Genomic DNA, 12,479 nt, shown 5'->3' with positions numbered 1-12,479 from the left:
TTATTATTGTATCTATTTTTTATGTTTTTTTTTCTATGCTTGTCTGTGACTGTAAAGTGTCCTTGAGAGCTTTGAAAGGCGCTTAAAAATAAAATGTATTATTATTATATTTATTATTAGCTCTGGTATCACCTCATCAGCATAACTAAGCCTATGTGGTAACGATCTCAGACGTGTGTTCTAAGCACAATCCAAATTAAACCTCACACCAGCATGGTGATTTATTGAAAGGTTTTGCTGTTTTATAAAAATCGCTTCTTTTACTCCCCGTTCAAACCATCTATTTTTCTTTCACTAAGTGTTTAACCTCATTGTCGTGAAATGAGTGGTTGCTAGCAAACAGTGTGCTCATTACTCAGAGTACTGTTTTCCTATTTACAATTCTCAAGCCACCATTTTTTTTTCTAGGTGTGGTGCGTGAGCAGCAGCTTGGACCAGCACAAACACGTCAACCGAACAGTGGACGGAGGCGTGGTGTCCATCCTGCTCAACGGCTTGCTGCCTGACGTGCGCTACACCGTCACCGTGGCTGCCGTCACCAGCGTGGGCGTAGGCACCCCCAGCTCACCTGTCCATCTTGTCCTCAGTGAGTCACACCCGTTGGCTCAACTAATTACCTCTCTTGTACTGGAGTTAATTTAATTTGATCAGAATTATTGGTGTTTCTCATTTTTACGTTTCTGACTTATCAATAGTTTTATTTGCTTATTTATAGTATTTATGACCATTGTATTCATTGATTGACAATCCATGTTGTTTTTGTATTATAATAATTAGTTTTCTTCAGCTATGTGCATTTATTTTCTCTTTTTTTAATTGTCATTCACTATTGACTGGTACCCGAAAGAGGGAGCATATAACTCCTGCTCTGGCATCCCTTCACTGACTCCCTATGTTGCTGCTACTGCCCGCCTCTTGACTGGTACTCGAAAGAGGGAGCATATAACTCCTGCTCTGGCATCCCTTCACTAGCTTCTTATATATTTTAGAGTTCTTTTCAAGATCTTATTATTTGTTTTGCGATCTTTAAATTGCCCCACTCCTCCTTACCTGTCTGAGCTCATTCACCCCCACACACCTTCCCAGCGCCTCAGGTCTGACCAAAAACTCACTGCCCTTTAAAACACACCTCAAAGCTCACTTGGTACTCTTTGGTATTTGACTCCGCATGATTCAGGCTTGATTTTAGTTTTACTCCCTGGTGCTTTCTACTATCTTTGTGACTGCTTATTTCCTGTGTATGGCAGCTGTCCATGTTAAGCGCTTTCTTCCAGCTTCAGCTGTTGTTAAAGCGCTTTATAAATCAATATGTATTGTATTGTTGTAGTTCACACTGACTGCTTAGTTCAATGCAGCTGTCAAAGGATTTATTCCAATTCAGTAACCTGGAGCTTGACTGGTAACCAGACTGTAGGACCGTGACTCTAATGTGCGTTATCCTTCAGCTCCACCGGTAGGCTACACCTCCACGGCGGTGAGAAAAGGCGCCAGTGGCGACGTGAGCATCTCAGAGCAGATCACCGTGGTGGTCCGTCAGCCGGCCTTCATCGCCGGACTGGGTATGGCCGCCTGGCTGGCTCTGATGGGCCTCAGCGGGTGGTTCTACTGTCATCGCCGCCGGAGGAAACAGCTGGGCCACTATACCACGTCCTTTGCGTACACACCAGCCGGTAAGAAGAAAAAAAAACTTTGGTCATACAATGGAGAAATTCACAACCATATATATATACAGTAAAGTCTCGTTATATCGATATCGGATATATCGATAGTCCCGGTTATATCGATACTATTTCTATGCACGCACGGAGAAAATTACATGCAAACAGGGTCGGATATATCGATAGTCCCGGTTATATCGATATTTTTTCGGACTCCCTTGAATATCGATATAACGAGACTTTACTGTATATATAATAATATATAAATTAAGGTATAGTTTGTGTAGTTTTAAGGCTTAGAAAATTAGAAAGTAGAAATATTTGTGTTATGGGGACCTGGGAACAGATTGTTCTCATTTTAATGGTGTCCTGTGGGAAATTTATTTTTGGGATACACACTTTTTGCCTTAAACACTCTGTCTGGGAACCAATTAAGTTCGTAAGCCAAAGTATCACTGTATCTCATATGCAACACAATTAGTCCGTTACTTATACGGAATAGACTTCACCTTTGTTGTCATTTGGCAGCGAGCTTCAGCAAATAGCATAGGCACCATTTTCTGTTTTTTATGTGATATGGACTAAACACATTTCTCCTACCAAAGAAAAGTAATAATACGCACTCCTTTGTCAAAGAAGATTTTCTGCAACGCCAAGCAGAAGAAGCGAATCAGCATTGTTGCTGAAATGATGACAAAATTATCATTCCAGTCAGTCGTGTCGTGAATGGAAGAAAGTGAACAATGTATGCTTGGTTGTTGAAAGGTTGCAAAGACATTCTGAAAATAACAAAAAAAACAATCAAAACATTTGATTATCTTTGGCCATGGGTTTTGCTTTTGTGTGCTTTTTATCCCCTTCATATTAAATTGAGGTTTTCTTTTTTTAATTTGCTGTTGTGTTTTGCTCTTTGTGTTTTTTTTTTTGGTTTTGTGTTAAGTTGAATTGTTTGAATACCTGTAATTTTTTTGGTAGTTTGTGTTTTCTTTCTTCTTATTTGTGTTTTTTTATGATATCTGGCTATGGCTTTCCAGTGTGAAGTTGCGGGTTTTCACCATTATTCTCCCATATAACAAAGCATTCTATCTTGGAACACTTTAGTCCCTAAGTGTGGCCCGCAAATTTGCGCATGTTTGCTTTTTGTTGTTGTTGTTTTTTACGCTGGTTTATTTATTGATTGAATTTTTTTTCTCTCTTGTGTTTAGATATGTTGTTGTTTGTTTTTTGTACCACAAGAGAGCAAATATTTTACGCATTTCACAAACTTCCCGGCTTACATTCAGTATATGCAATCTGTGTTTACTCAGATTTCGCAACATTTGTAAGTTTTATTTATTTTTTTTCATATTTTTAAAAGACCTGAATCTGAAAGTTGCAGTTGCCGCACAGTTTTTTTTTTTTTTTACTAATTACCCTGTCACGGAACAAATCCCATCTGTGAAAAAATACAATAAAAACAACAACAAAAACTGTCATTTGAACAATACAGTTAAAACCTAGACAAAGTGAACTTGGGTTGAACCTCGACAATTTGATACTTTCTATTTTGAGGTCAAAAGGATGTCTGTGAGTTCAGGTGTCACTTCTGTTCAAAAGATCCCCTCCGCAAAAGAAAATATGTCATAGTAACACATATTCTTCAAAACAGCTAGTGGAAACGTTCTTGATTAGACCATCTGGGACATGCTCAAAGCTTCATGTTGTTGCTGGCCTAACAAACAAACAAACTAATGAACTAACAAACCAACAAACCAACAAAGAAACAAACCAACTAACTAACAAATCAACAAACAAACAAGCTATCTCACTAGTTAGCTAGCGAGATAGCTAGATAGCTAGATAGCTAGCGAGATAGCTACATAGCTAGATAGTGAGATAGCTGGATAGCTAGATAGATTTAGAACAAGCCCTCTGGTACTTGTGCTCATCTGTTTGATGATAAAAAGACTTTCTGTGTTTGGATTTTATTGTACGCTTCAGTAAACACCACATCCAAATACCAAGAAAAATCATTGTTTCCATCACAATTGTTTTTGGTATGGTAATGTCACCGGATTTAATGCTGCTGCAATTGTTTTAATGTTCTGTCTTGTTCTTTTTTTTAAACTTAATGTTTTTAAAATATGACTAATGCATCCTGCTTCCTCCCCTTGCTTTAGTTGGCTTTGCTCACGGTGAAGGAACTGAAATCATCAATGGAGGGTAAAGATATTTCTTTTAAATTAAGCTCTGATGACTGTTTTTATGTTCATGTTGTTGTATACAAATGAATGTCAATAGATGAGAAAATTGTTTATTTCAGTTAGTTTGATTAAAAAAACTAAAATAACAATTTCATGATTTAATTTTTATTTTGAACATTTCAGTTTGCACCGAACAAAAACCCAATGTTCACTTTTTCAATAAATGTGAGTCTGTGTGTCCCACTCCCCCCGCCCGTCTCAGCACGATGGGGGACAGAGCTTTCAGCTGCTCTACCCCAAACTCTGGAACTCACTTCCTCCCAACATCCGTAAAATCGATTCTCTTCCCACCTTCAAATCCCGTGTAGCTCCATCTCTTGTTTCTATTTATAATTGTATTTTATTTATTGTATTCTATTTGAAATTGTATTTTATTTATTATAGTATCTATGCTTGTGTGTGACTGTAAAGTGTCCTTGAGTGCTTTGAAAGGCGCTTAAAATAAAATGTATTATTATTATTATTATTATTATTAATTAATTTTGATAGAGAGAGGCACCCGATTATTCAGATTTTTTTTTCACCTATCTATGTAACATGAGTTTTATTTTTTTGGTTGAACAACTGAAATAGATCATTTGTAGTATTTCAACTAATTTTGCCTTCACAATGATACCACATCTCATTCGCACATTCACTACCAATGCAAAACACAACCACGATCGTAACCGTGATGAGGATTCCTGATTTGCTTTTTGATATTGATTCACAAATGTATTTCTTCCAGGCCGGCCATGTTGGGATCAAACATAGGCAACTTCCCGTGGCTGGCCGACTCGTGGCCTGCACCCAACCTGATGCATAATAGCAAAGACTCCATCAACTGCTGTTCTGACAAACTAAACTCTGAGAAATATTACAACGGTAAGAAAACGTGGGAGTGAACACTTGAACATGTTTTTTTTTCTTTGGGGGGGGGTGGTCGGTGGTGAATAACGTTCCACATTTGTGTCCAGCTGTTGGTATGGCCAACTACCACGCAGAGAAGCGCAACATGACTTCCGGCGACAGTCCCATCTATAGCACCATCAACGCGGCACCCGAGGAGGACCTGCTGAGCTACGACGACACCTACTCCAGCGCCTCCTACAAACAGGGGCCCGACCCGTATAGCAGCAGCCCGGCACTGTCCAACAATGGCCTGGTGGCTCTGGAGCAGGACTTGGACCAGTGGACTGCCCAGTCGGGAAACTCCATCTCGGAATACGCCAAGCTACACTACACCAAGAAGAGCAACGGTGAATGGATTGCTATTTTTTTTTTGGATTTATGAAGAGCTAAAAGGGTTGCAGAATGTATTGGTGAAACATCTGCTGTCCTGGCAACCAGCGAGCCGCTCTGCCAACAACAGCTTTAAGCCCTAGAGGCATAACAATAAGATGTCCTTGCTTCAGTGAATTCCATTCCTTGTCTAAACACTCATCTCAATTTTATTTCGAAGGCATTCGAACAACACACTCAGCTGAAACTAGACGCTGGAGTAAATAGTAGAAATACAACAAAAAAATGGACATTATTAAGAAACAATTCAACAAGGGCAGTCTCAGGCAAAGAATACAAACAGGTTTTCGTTTGTTTTTTAAACATTTTTTTTCAATTTGTGTATCCACAAATAGCTGAAAAAATAAAGTACAAATGACTAGTCTGAACGTATTTTTTTTTGTTTACTATTTCCTGATAGATTTTCTGTTGGAAAAGAAGCATTGACATCGCGCATGATATGCTAGTTATCTAGTTGGCTATCTAGTTGTCTATATAGCTGGCTATATAGTTGGATATCTAGCTGGCTACCTAGATAGCTAGTTATTTGCTATTTATTTGCTATTGGCTATCTGTTGGCTGTCTGGCTGTCTATCTAGCCAGCTATTAGCTATCTGGCTAGCTATCTAACTAGCTATCGATTTGCTATATGCTATCTATCTAGATATAGATAGCTAATAGATAGCTTGCTATCTATTAGCTAGCTGGCTAGCTTTCTATCTATTTGAGCTACTGTCGGGTTGAGTAAACGCTGACGAGTATGGCGGCCGCTGCTCACCCACCGAAAAACGTATCCTGTGACTGTAAAGTGACCATGAGAGTTTTGAAAGGCGCTTATAAATTAAACGTACTATAATACAGTATATATAATAATATGATTGTGTGACATCATTCATGGTGGTTTTCCCTATTTTATTTAGTATTCTCTGGTGTATAAGGTGCACCGGATTATAAGGCACACCCCCAGTGAATGGTATATTTTCAAATTTTGCCCATGTATAAGTGGTCTTGAGAGTTTTGAAAGGCACTGAGAAATAAAATGTATTATTATTATTATTACATGTAAGGCACACTGGAGTATAAGGCGCACCTTCAATGAATGAAAAATATTTTCCAAATATAATATATAAATATATAGACGTTTTCCAAATATATGGCACACCACATTATAAGGTGCTACAGTAGTGACTGGGGTTACACATTATTTCTTGTACAGCGGGGAAATGGAATCGGTGGTTGCTGACAGTAGTTGCGAGACCTGCTGTAGCTCAATATGACTTCACATATAAGGCACACCTACGGATAAGGCGCAGGGTCATCTTGTCAAGAAAATCAAGGCTTTTTGGTATACTTTATATACCAGAAAATACGGTTCTTGTCAAAAGGTAAAATTAAATCAACATTGAAAGTCATAAAAATCGAAAGAAAATAGCAATGATTCACACTGACCTCACTATAGCTGGACAATCACGCCTTCCTCCGTTTAATAAGACACTTGATGTCCTTGAAGCTGGAAAGAAAAAAAATGTCAGAAAGAGAAGTGTGTTCTTCATGCACGAATAAATTGAGCAAGCGGACTGAAGTGGTCATTCAAGCATGTTGTGATGATACTTTTGACAGAGAAACTGGTCAAGCAGAGATCAAGCGGGTCAGTGTGCGCGCCAGCGCCGCTCACCTGGGTGGACGTGCTGTCTCTTCCTCTTCCTGCCAACAAGAACGGACACTGCCCAGAGGTGGAGGGCGGGGACCAGCCCAGGTAAGATGGCGATCAACCTTCCGCTTCCTTCTTGAAAAGACAAGGACATGCAGGAACAGATTGGCTGATTTGCATTAGAACTAATATAAAATGAGTATTGCTGTTAATGACATGACCTGGGAATCTGGGTGAACCTCCAGAGTCATTTTCAAGTGATGATAGTTGTTTGGGAATCTATCTATATGCCGTACAGCAGGGGTGTCAAAGTCATTTTTTGCCGCGGGCCACATTGGAGCTCCGGTTTCCTCTTTGGGGCCATTAGAAGATTTCAACCACTCCTTATAGTACATATAGAGCGCACAACAAATTGATGAATGACTAGTTTTGAAATTTGAAGTAAAAAATAATGACTGTTGATATGGCAAAATGTTACATTTTGGTTGGGACTTTAACAAGCACCATGACATTTCACAAGTTAGATTTGCTTTCGCGGGCCGAACAAAACGGTGTGGTGGGCCAGATGTTGCCCCCGGGCCTTGACTTTGATAGCAATACAGAGTGCGGTGAAGTGATCCCTCACCTGGTTGCCCTGTGAGATCATCATCAGGTGTGCTAAGGGGGGGGGGGGGGGGAATAATCTAAATTTACCTTATTGCCCCCCCATCCAAAAATGTTATTGACAGTTTTTTTTAAATCCACACTCTGCTTACATCACTGTAGTTTAGTCTGTGTTATTTTTGTTCCTCTCCTTTGGATTGAAGTTACCTCTATTAGTCTCGCAGTGGATACATTTACATTTCACAGCAGCAAAGTTATGAAAGGAAGAGGAAAGGTAAGAAAGAAGTAGAAAAAAAGGTAGCTTCTCAATAGCATGATTTGTGTGTATGCGGGGTTGGGTGGGGTGGAGTTTTGTTTATCTCGTTCATTGCCAGACGTGCAATAATAAAAGAGCTGATTCAACTAAGTTGATTCTGAGATTTAACTCATTCACTGCCAGACAATGTGCAAAAAAATGTGTCCACTCCAGTGCCAGGGTTTTTGTCATTGTTACTCAAATTCCAGGACCCACATCGTATTGAGTTTTCGGACTACATAAACATTCAATGCAACGTAAAAAACCTTAGACTATCTTCTTTCATCAGAAAAAAACTAGTTATTTCTTAAATGATATGGGTCTGGAGTTATCAGAGCATGAAATGAGAGCAGCGGTCAAACATAATGCAATACATACATATTGATTGATAGAGCGCTTTTACAGCTGAGGCTGAAACAGAGCGTTAACATTGAAAAAAGGGAAACGCTGCCCCGTCGAGGAAGTGAAAAACCATTGCCAGAGGTCTGGCCAGCACTTTATCGGCACCCCCAGCAAGAAAAAACAAAACCCGAACAAATTCGGGAAGGGCTCGATAAGTCATACTTCCAATTCCCGGATAATTTCAGGAATGGCAGTGAATGAGCTAAGATTGCAGCAGTTGCTTGACTATCTTATTCAAAGCAAACTTTTGAGCGAGTGTGGATTGAGCAAATGAACATGCAAGGGGGTGTCTCTGCAGGCGGCGCTGTGTGGTTCCCAGAGTGTTTTTGTGTCGCTTCTTATTTGTGTTTTTCACAAATAATCCCCTTTGACAGGTTGGATTCAAGACAGAACAACGTGGCATGGCAGGGTGGCTCTGACAATGTTAGTCACCAAAGACCTCCTGGTACTTTGAAATGAAAAGCAAATCTAAGGAAATGCTGTTTGAAAACTGCCGCGTGATAGATACTGTATTTAGTTAGTTACTTCTACCTCACATGGTGAAAACATTATTAAAAAAACAATGGCTATAAAGCACAGGTTCATGTGATATAACTTGGATTTCTTGGAACACAATTTTCCTTTAGTAGTATTTTTTATATTTGTATATTTTTATATTACGCTTTTTTATTAATTTGATATTACAACATCTGCATTTGCCAATGTGATTTTTTTTATTTGACATTTGTTTTCTGAATAAAAATAAACAAAGAAGGGAATTCACCCCCTTGCATGAACCCATTGAGGACTTTTATTACTCTAATGGAAATGATTTTTCTGAAAAACTGCTTTTTGATTGAGTCATATCCTTCCATAAAACAGTTGTTGCCCACCTGTGGTTATCAATACAACATTATAGAGTGTTTTACTTGAAAAATAATACATTACTTTGTTTTACTTCAATGTGAACTAAGGCAGCGGAATATATGGATGAGGTGGAAATGTACTGTTTTCAGAGGATGGGCCATGCATGTGAAGGGTTTAATGTGTAGACATTGTACCTCAATATGGGTTTTAAAAAGGTGGACTATGTAACTGATGGACCAGTAAGGTAGGGGGAAAACGTCACCATTAAATAAACAAACAAACAAAATAACTAGATAAATAAATAAATACATTTACCCACCTAGCCTACCATATGCTAATCCTCGCGGAATACAATGTGGGCCCTAGTTTGTCCATCAACATTCTGTACCAGTGAAGTACCGTATTCTCCGGGCACTATAGTATAAGGTGCACCTTCAAATTATGAGGAAAAAAAAACGTTTTCCAAACATAAATTATCCATTTATAAGGCACACCACATTATAAGGTGATACAGTAGAGACTAGGTGATGCACGACTTCTTCTACAGGGGAAAATAGAGTCGTGGCTGCTGAGATTAGTTGCAAGACGTGTTGAGGCTCAATATTACTTCACATATAAGGCGCACCGACGCATAAGGCGAAGGGTCATCTTTTGAAGAAAATCAATGCTTTTGGGTGTGCCTTATACACCGCAAAATATGGTACATGAAATCGTTTGCAAAGCAGTTTCTTAGCATACTTCTATTTAATCTATTGTAATGTTTCTGCTTGAATGAATAAACAATAAAGCAGGAAAAGGAATTGTGAGATGCCCTTGCCTTTAAGACAACCACTTGTACTGCAGTGTCTCATCCTCACGGATCTATCTTGTAGCTCCGGGGAGGAAGAAGACGACTGGTGTCCTCCTCTGCCCGCCAGAACCTACTTGATGGACGAACCTCCCGCCACCCTCCAGTCATTCCACTCTGCTACGTCCTCCCCTCTGCGGGACCCATCAAACCCCAGCGAGACACCCCATACGCAGCACGTAGACCTGCTAGCTATTCAGCACTCCTACTTTTCCCAGTCCAACCCGGATCTGTTCGCCAAAACTGCTGAGGTACAACTCGGTAGCAGTCGCTGGGCAGAAACCTTGAGGGGTAATGGCTTCTCCAAAGGTCAGTAGAAACAAGGCCTTATGTGAACCAAAAATCAGATCCCATTTATTTTTCAAGTTGTTTTGGATCCTCAAGGCTGATAACCACACTTCCTTGTCAGGACAATCTCATGCCACAGTCGGTGATTTGAGCCCTGCGGCTCTGGCGCATAGATGCAAGAACAAGAAGAAATCCCTAAAGGATGGAATACTCAGGCGGGAGCCACTTAGCCATGCAGGTATCAGGATTCCTGTAGCAAAATATGTCCTTTCATACCCCCATGACACTGAAATGTAGGGCAATGTATCAAATTAAGTAAAAACATGAAACACTACAATAATGAGGAAGAGCCTTATGACAATGTTGAATAGGTCAATGTAGATTTCTTTAAAAAAAAAATCTCCATACACCAAACATAAAATAGCCTTTTCATTGTGACACACTACAGAAAAGAGTGTTGTTAACAACCCTGTTCAAAGCAAGGCGTTAAAATGGTGAGAACTGAAACTATTCTCTGCCTTGACGTATCTGCTCTACACATTGAAACCACACAGACCTTACGTGTCACTGAAATGACATCAGGATAGGGTGGCAATCATCGCACAATCAAAACGAACAAAATTAAACATAAACATCTGCTGCACTTATATGCAGTGACTGTCCCTCAATATGTGTTTCAAATATGGTTGAGGGTATGTTTAAACAGTCAAAATATATTTGCTTCAAGCCTCCAGTGGCTGGTATACGTGTCACTGAGATGTCGCTGAGCATTCCGTGACCTAAAACGCGAGGCAGTAGCCGCCAGCTAGTTCGCTAGCTAGTTCGCTAGCTAGTTCGCTAGCTAGTTCGCTTGCTAGCTCGCTACCTAGTTCGCTACCTAGATCACTACCTTGCTCGCCATCTAGTTCGTGAGCTCACTTGCGAGCTAGTTTGCTAGCTAACAGTTTCCTCAATTCTCCTCAGTCTCCACAGAGAAAAATCAGGATCATCCGTTAGTTTTTAGATGTAACTAAGACACTTGGATGAATTTTGAATTTACAAAATCAGCAGTTTTTTTTCTTAAACTTTGCATAACTGAAGTGTTTGAAAACAATCTCTGAATTCACTTTAAACAGTCATGTTCACTATTTTTGTTTTATCTTAACAGCATAGTAATTCACAATATTCAAACTACAGTAAAGTCTTGTTATTTCGATATTCTCGGGAGTCCGAAAAAATATCGATATAACCGGGACTATCGATATATCCGACCCTGCGCGCATGTAATTTTCTCGTTGCGTTCATAGAAATAGTATCGTAATAAGAAGTACTATCGATATAACCGATATCGATATAACGAGACTTTACTGTATTACTGTCGCACTTTTCCACATCTTTCTAAAGATGTTGCACTTTCCTAAAAAGGTAACTGCACTGTGAGGTCGACACGCTGCAGTTTATTTTATTTTGCCAAGTTAATGTGTTGACATGTTCATCCTCTTAATGTGTTTTAAAATCCACTCTGAGAATGAAATTACATACAATATAATGAAAATAAACATTATCGAATGAACCAGATGAGATTAAAGCGTCTGAAGTGCATTTATGAAAAATAAATATACAACAGATACATTACACATCGTATGCCTAACGTAGATGATATTTAAAGGCATCTGTGCCATCTGCCTCGAGTGGTCTAACCTTTAGTCCTATTCCCCCCCCCCCCTAATATGAGTGTTTATTTCCCGCATGGCCACAGAGCTGCCCCCTCCTCCATCCCCTCCACCTCCTGAGAACTCCCTGCTGCCTCTTGCTGATGTTGTGACCCTCACAAGTGACAACCATGTCTCCCTCCACCCGAGAGCAGCCACAAAATGGTCATCACAGGGTAGGTGAATGTAAAGATAACACAACAGCTGGATGACATTTAATGTGATGGACGTGTAAATCCACATATCAGCAAAGGGGACTTGTACCATCACTTCGGATTTAGTGTTTGACCTATATACTGTATATATATATATGTTGAAATACAATTATGTGATCCGCTTGTCATTTACAGATGAGAATGTAATCCAGTATGGGTCGTCCAACCAGATGTCAGGCTATGGGTCGCTGATCGGCGTCTTTACACAATCCCCAGTTTCTGGACAGGTATTGAGAGAACCATCTAGTAGCTAGACATACACACAATTTGAAAGGCGCTTAAAATGTATTATTATGTATTATTATTATTATTATTATTATTACTCAGTTGGCAAATCCAAGTGTGGTCATCTTATTGCATTATTGTTATGCTTAAACACACATGTAACAACCAAAATTATAATGCACATTTATTTCCAGGAAAAAAACAGGAACAAATATGATAAAAATGGTTTTTATGTACAAATACAGCGGTACCTCT

General features: G+C 39.5%; 1 protein-coding gene across 1 annotated transcript in view; it reads left to right on the top strand.

Moving 5' to 3' along the window:
• LOC148888644 (roundabout homolog 2) overlaps window positions 1–12,479 on the top strand; it is a 64,856-nt gene that overhangs the window by 50,195 nt on the left and 2,182 nt on the right. Inside the window, exons 15-24 of the mRNA XM_089013763.1 lie at window positions 409–586; window positions 1,446–1,670; window positions 3,818–3,860; window positions 4,629–4,765; window positions 4,858–5,139; window positions 6,782–6,917; window positions 9,831–10,114; window positions 10,215–10,331; window positions 11,832–11,960; window positions 12,135–12,226. Of these exons, the coding sequence (XP_088869889.1) occupies window positions 409–586; window positions 1,446–1,670; window positions 3,818–3,860; window positions 4,629–4,765; window positions 4,858–5,139; window positions 6,782–6,917; window positions 9,831–10,114; window positions 10,215–10,331; window positions 11,832–11,960; window positions 12,135–12,226 (1,623 nt within the window). The remainder of the gene's footprint in view (window positions 1–408; window positions 587–1,445; window positions 1,671–3,817; window positions 3,861–4,628; window positions 4,766–4,857; window positions 5,140–6,781; window positions 6,918–9,830; window positions 10,115–10,214; window positions 10,332–11,831; window positions 11,961–12,134; window positions 12,227–12,479) is intronic.

The sequence above is a fragment of the Hippocampus bargibanti genome, linkage group LG14 (assembly GCF_051943395.1).
Source record: "Hippocampus bargibanti isolate YZ-2025 linkage group LG14, ASM5194339v1, whole genome shotgun sequence".
Lineage (NCBI taxonomy): Eukaryota > Metazoa > Chordata > Actinopteri > Syngnathiformes > Syngnathidae > Hippocampus > Hippocampus bargibanti.
The sequence above is the reverse complement of the archived record's forward strand: the minus strand, read 5'-3'. Positions and strand labels throughout refer to the sequence as shown.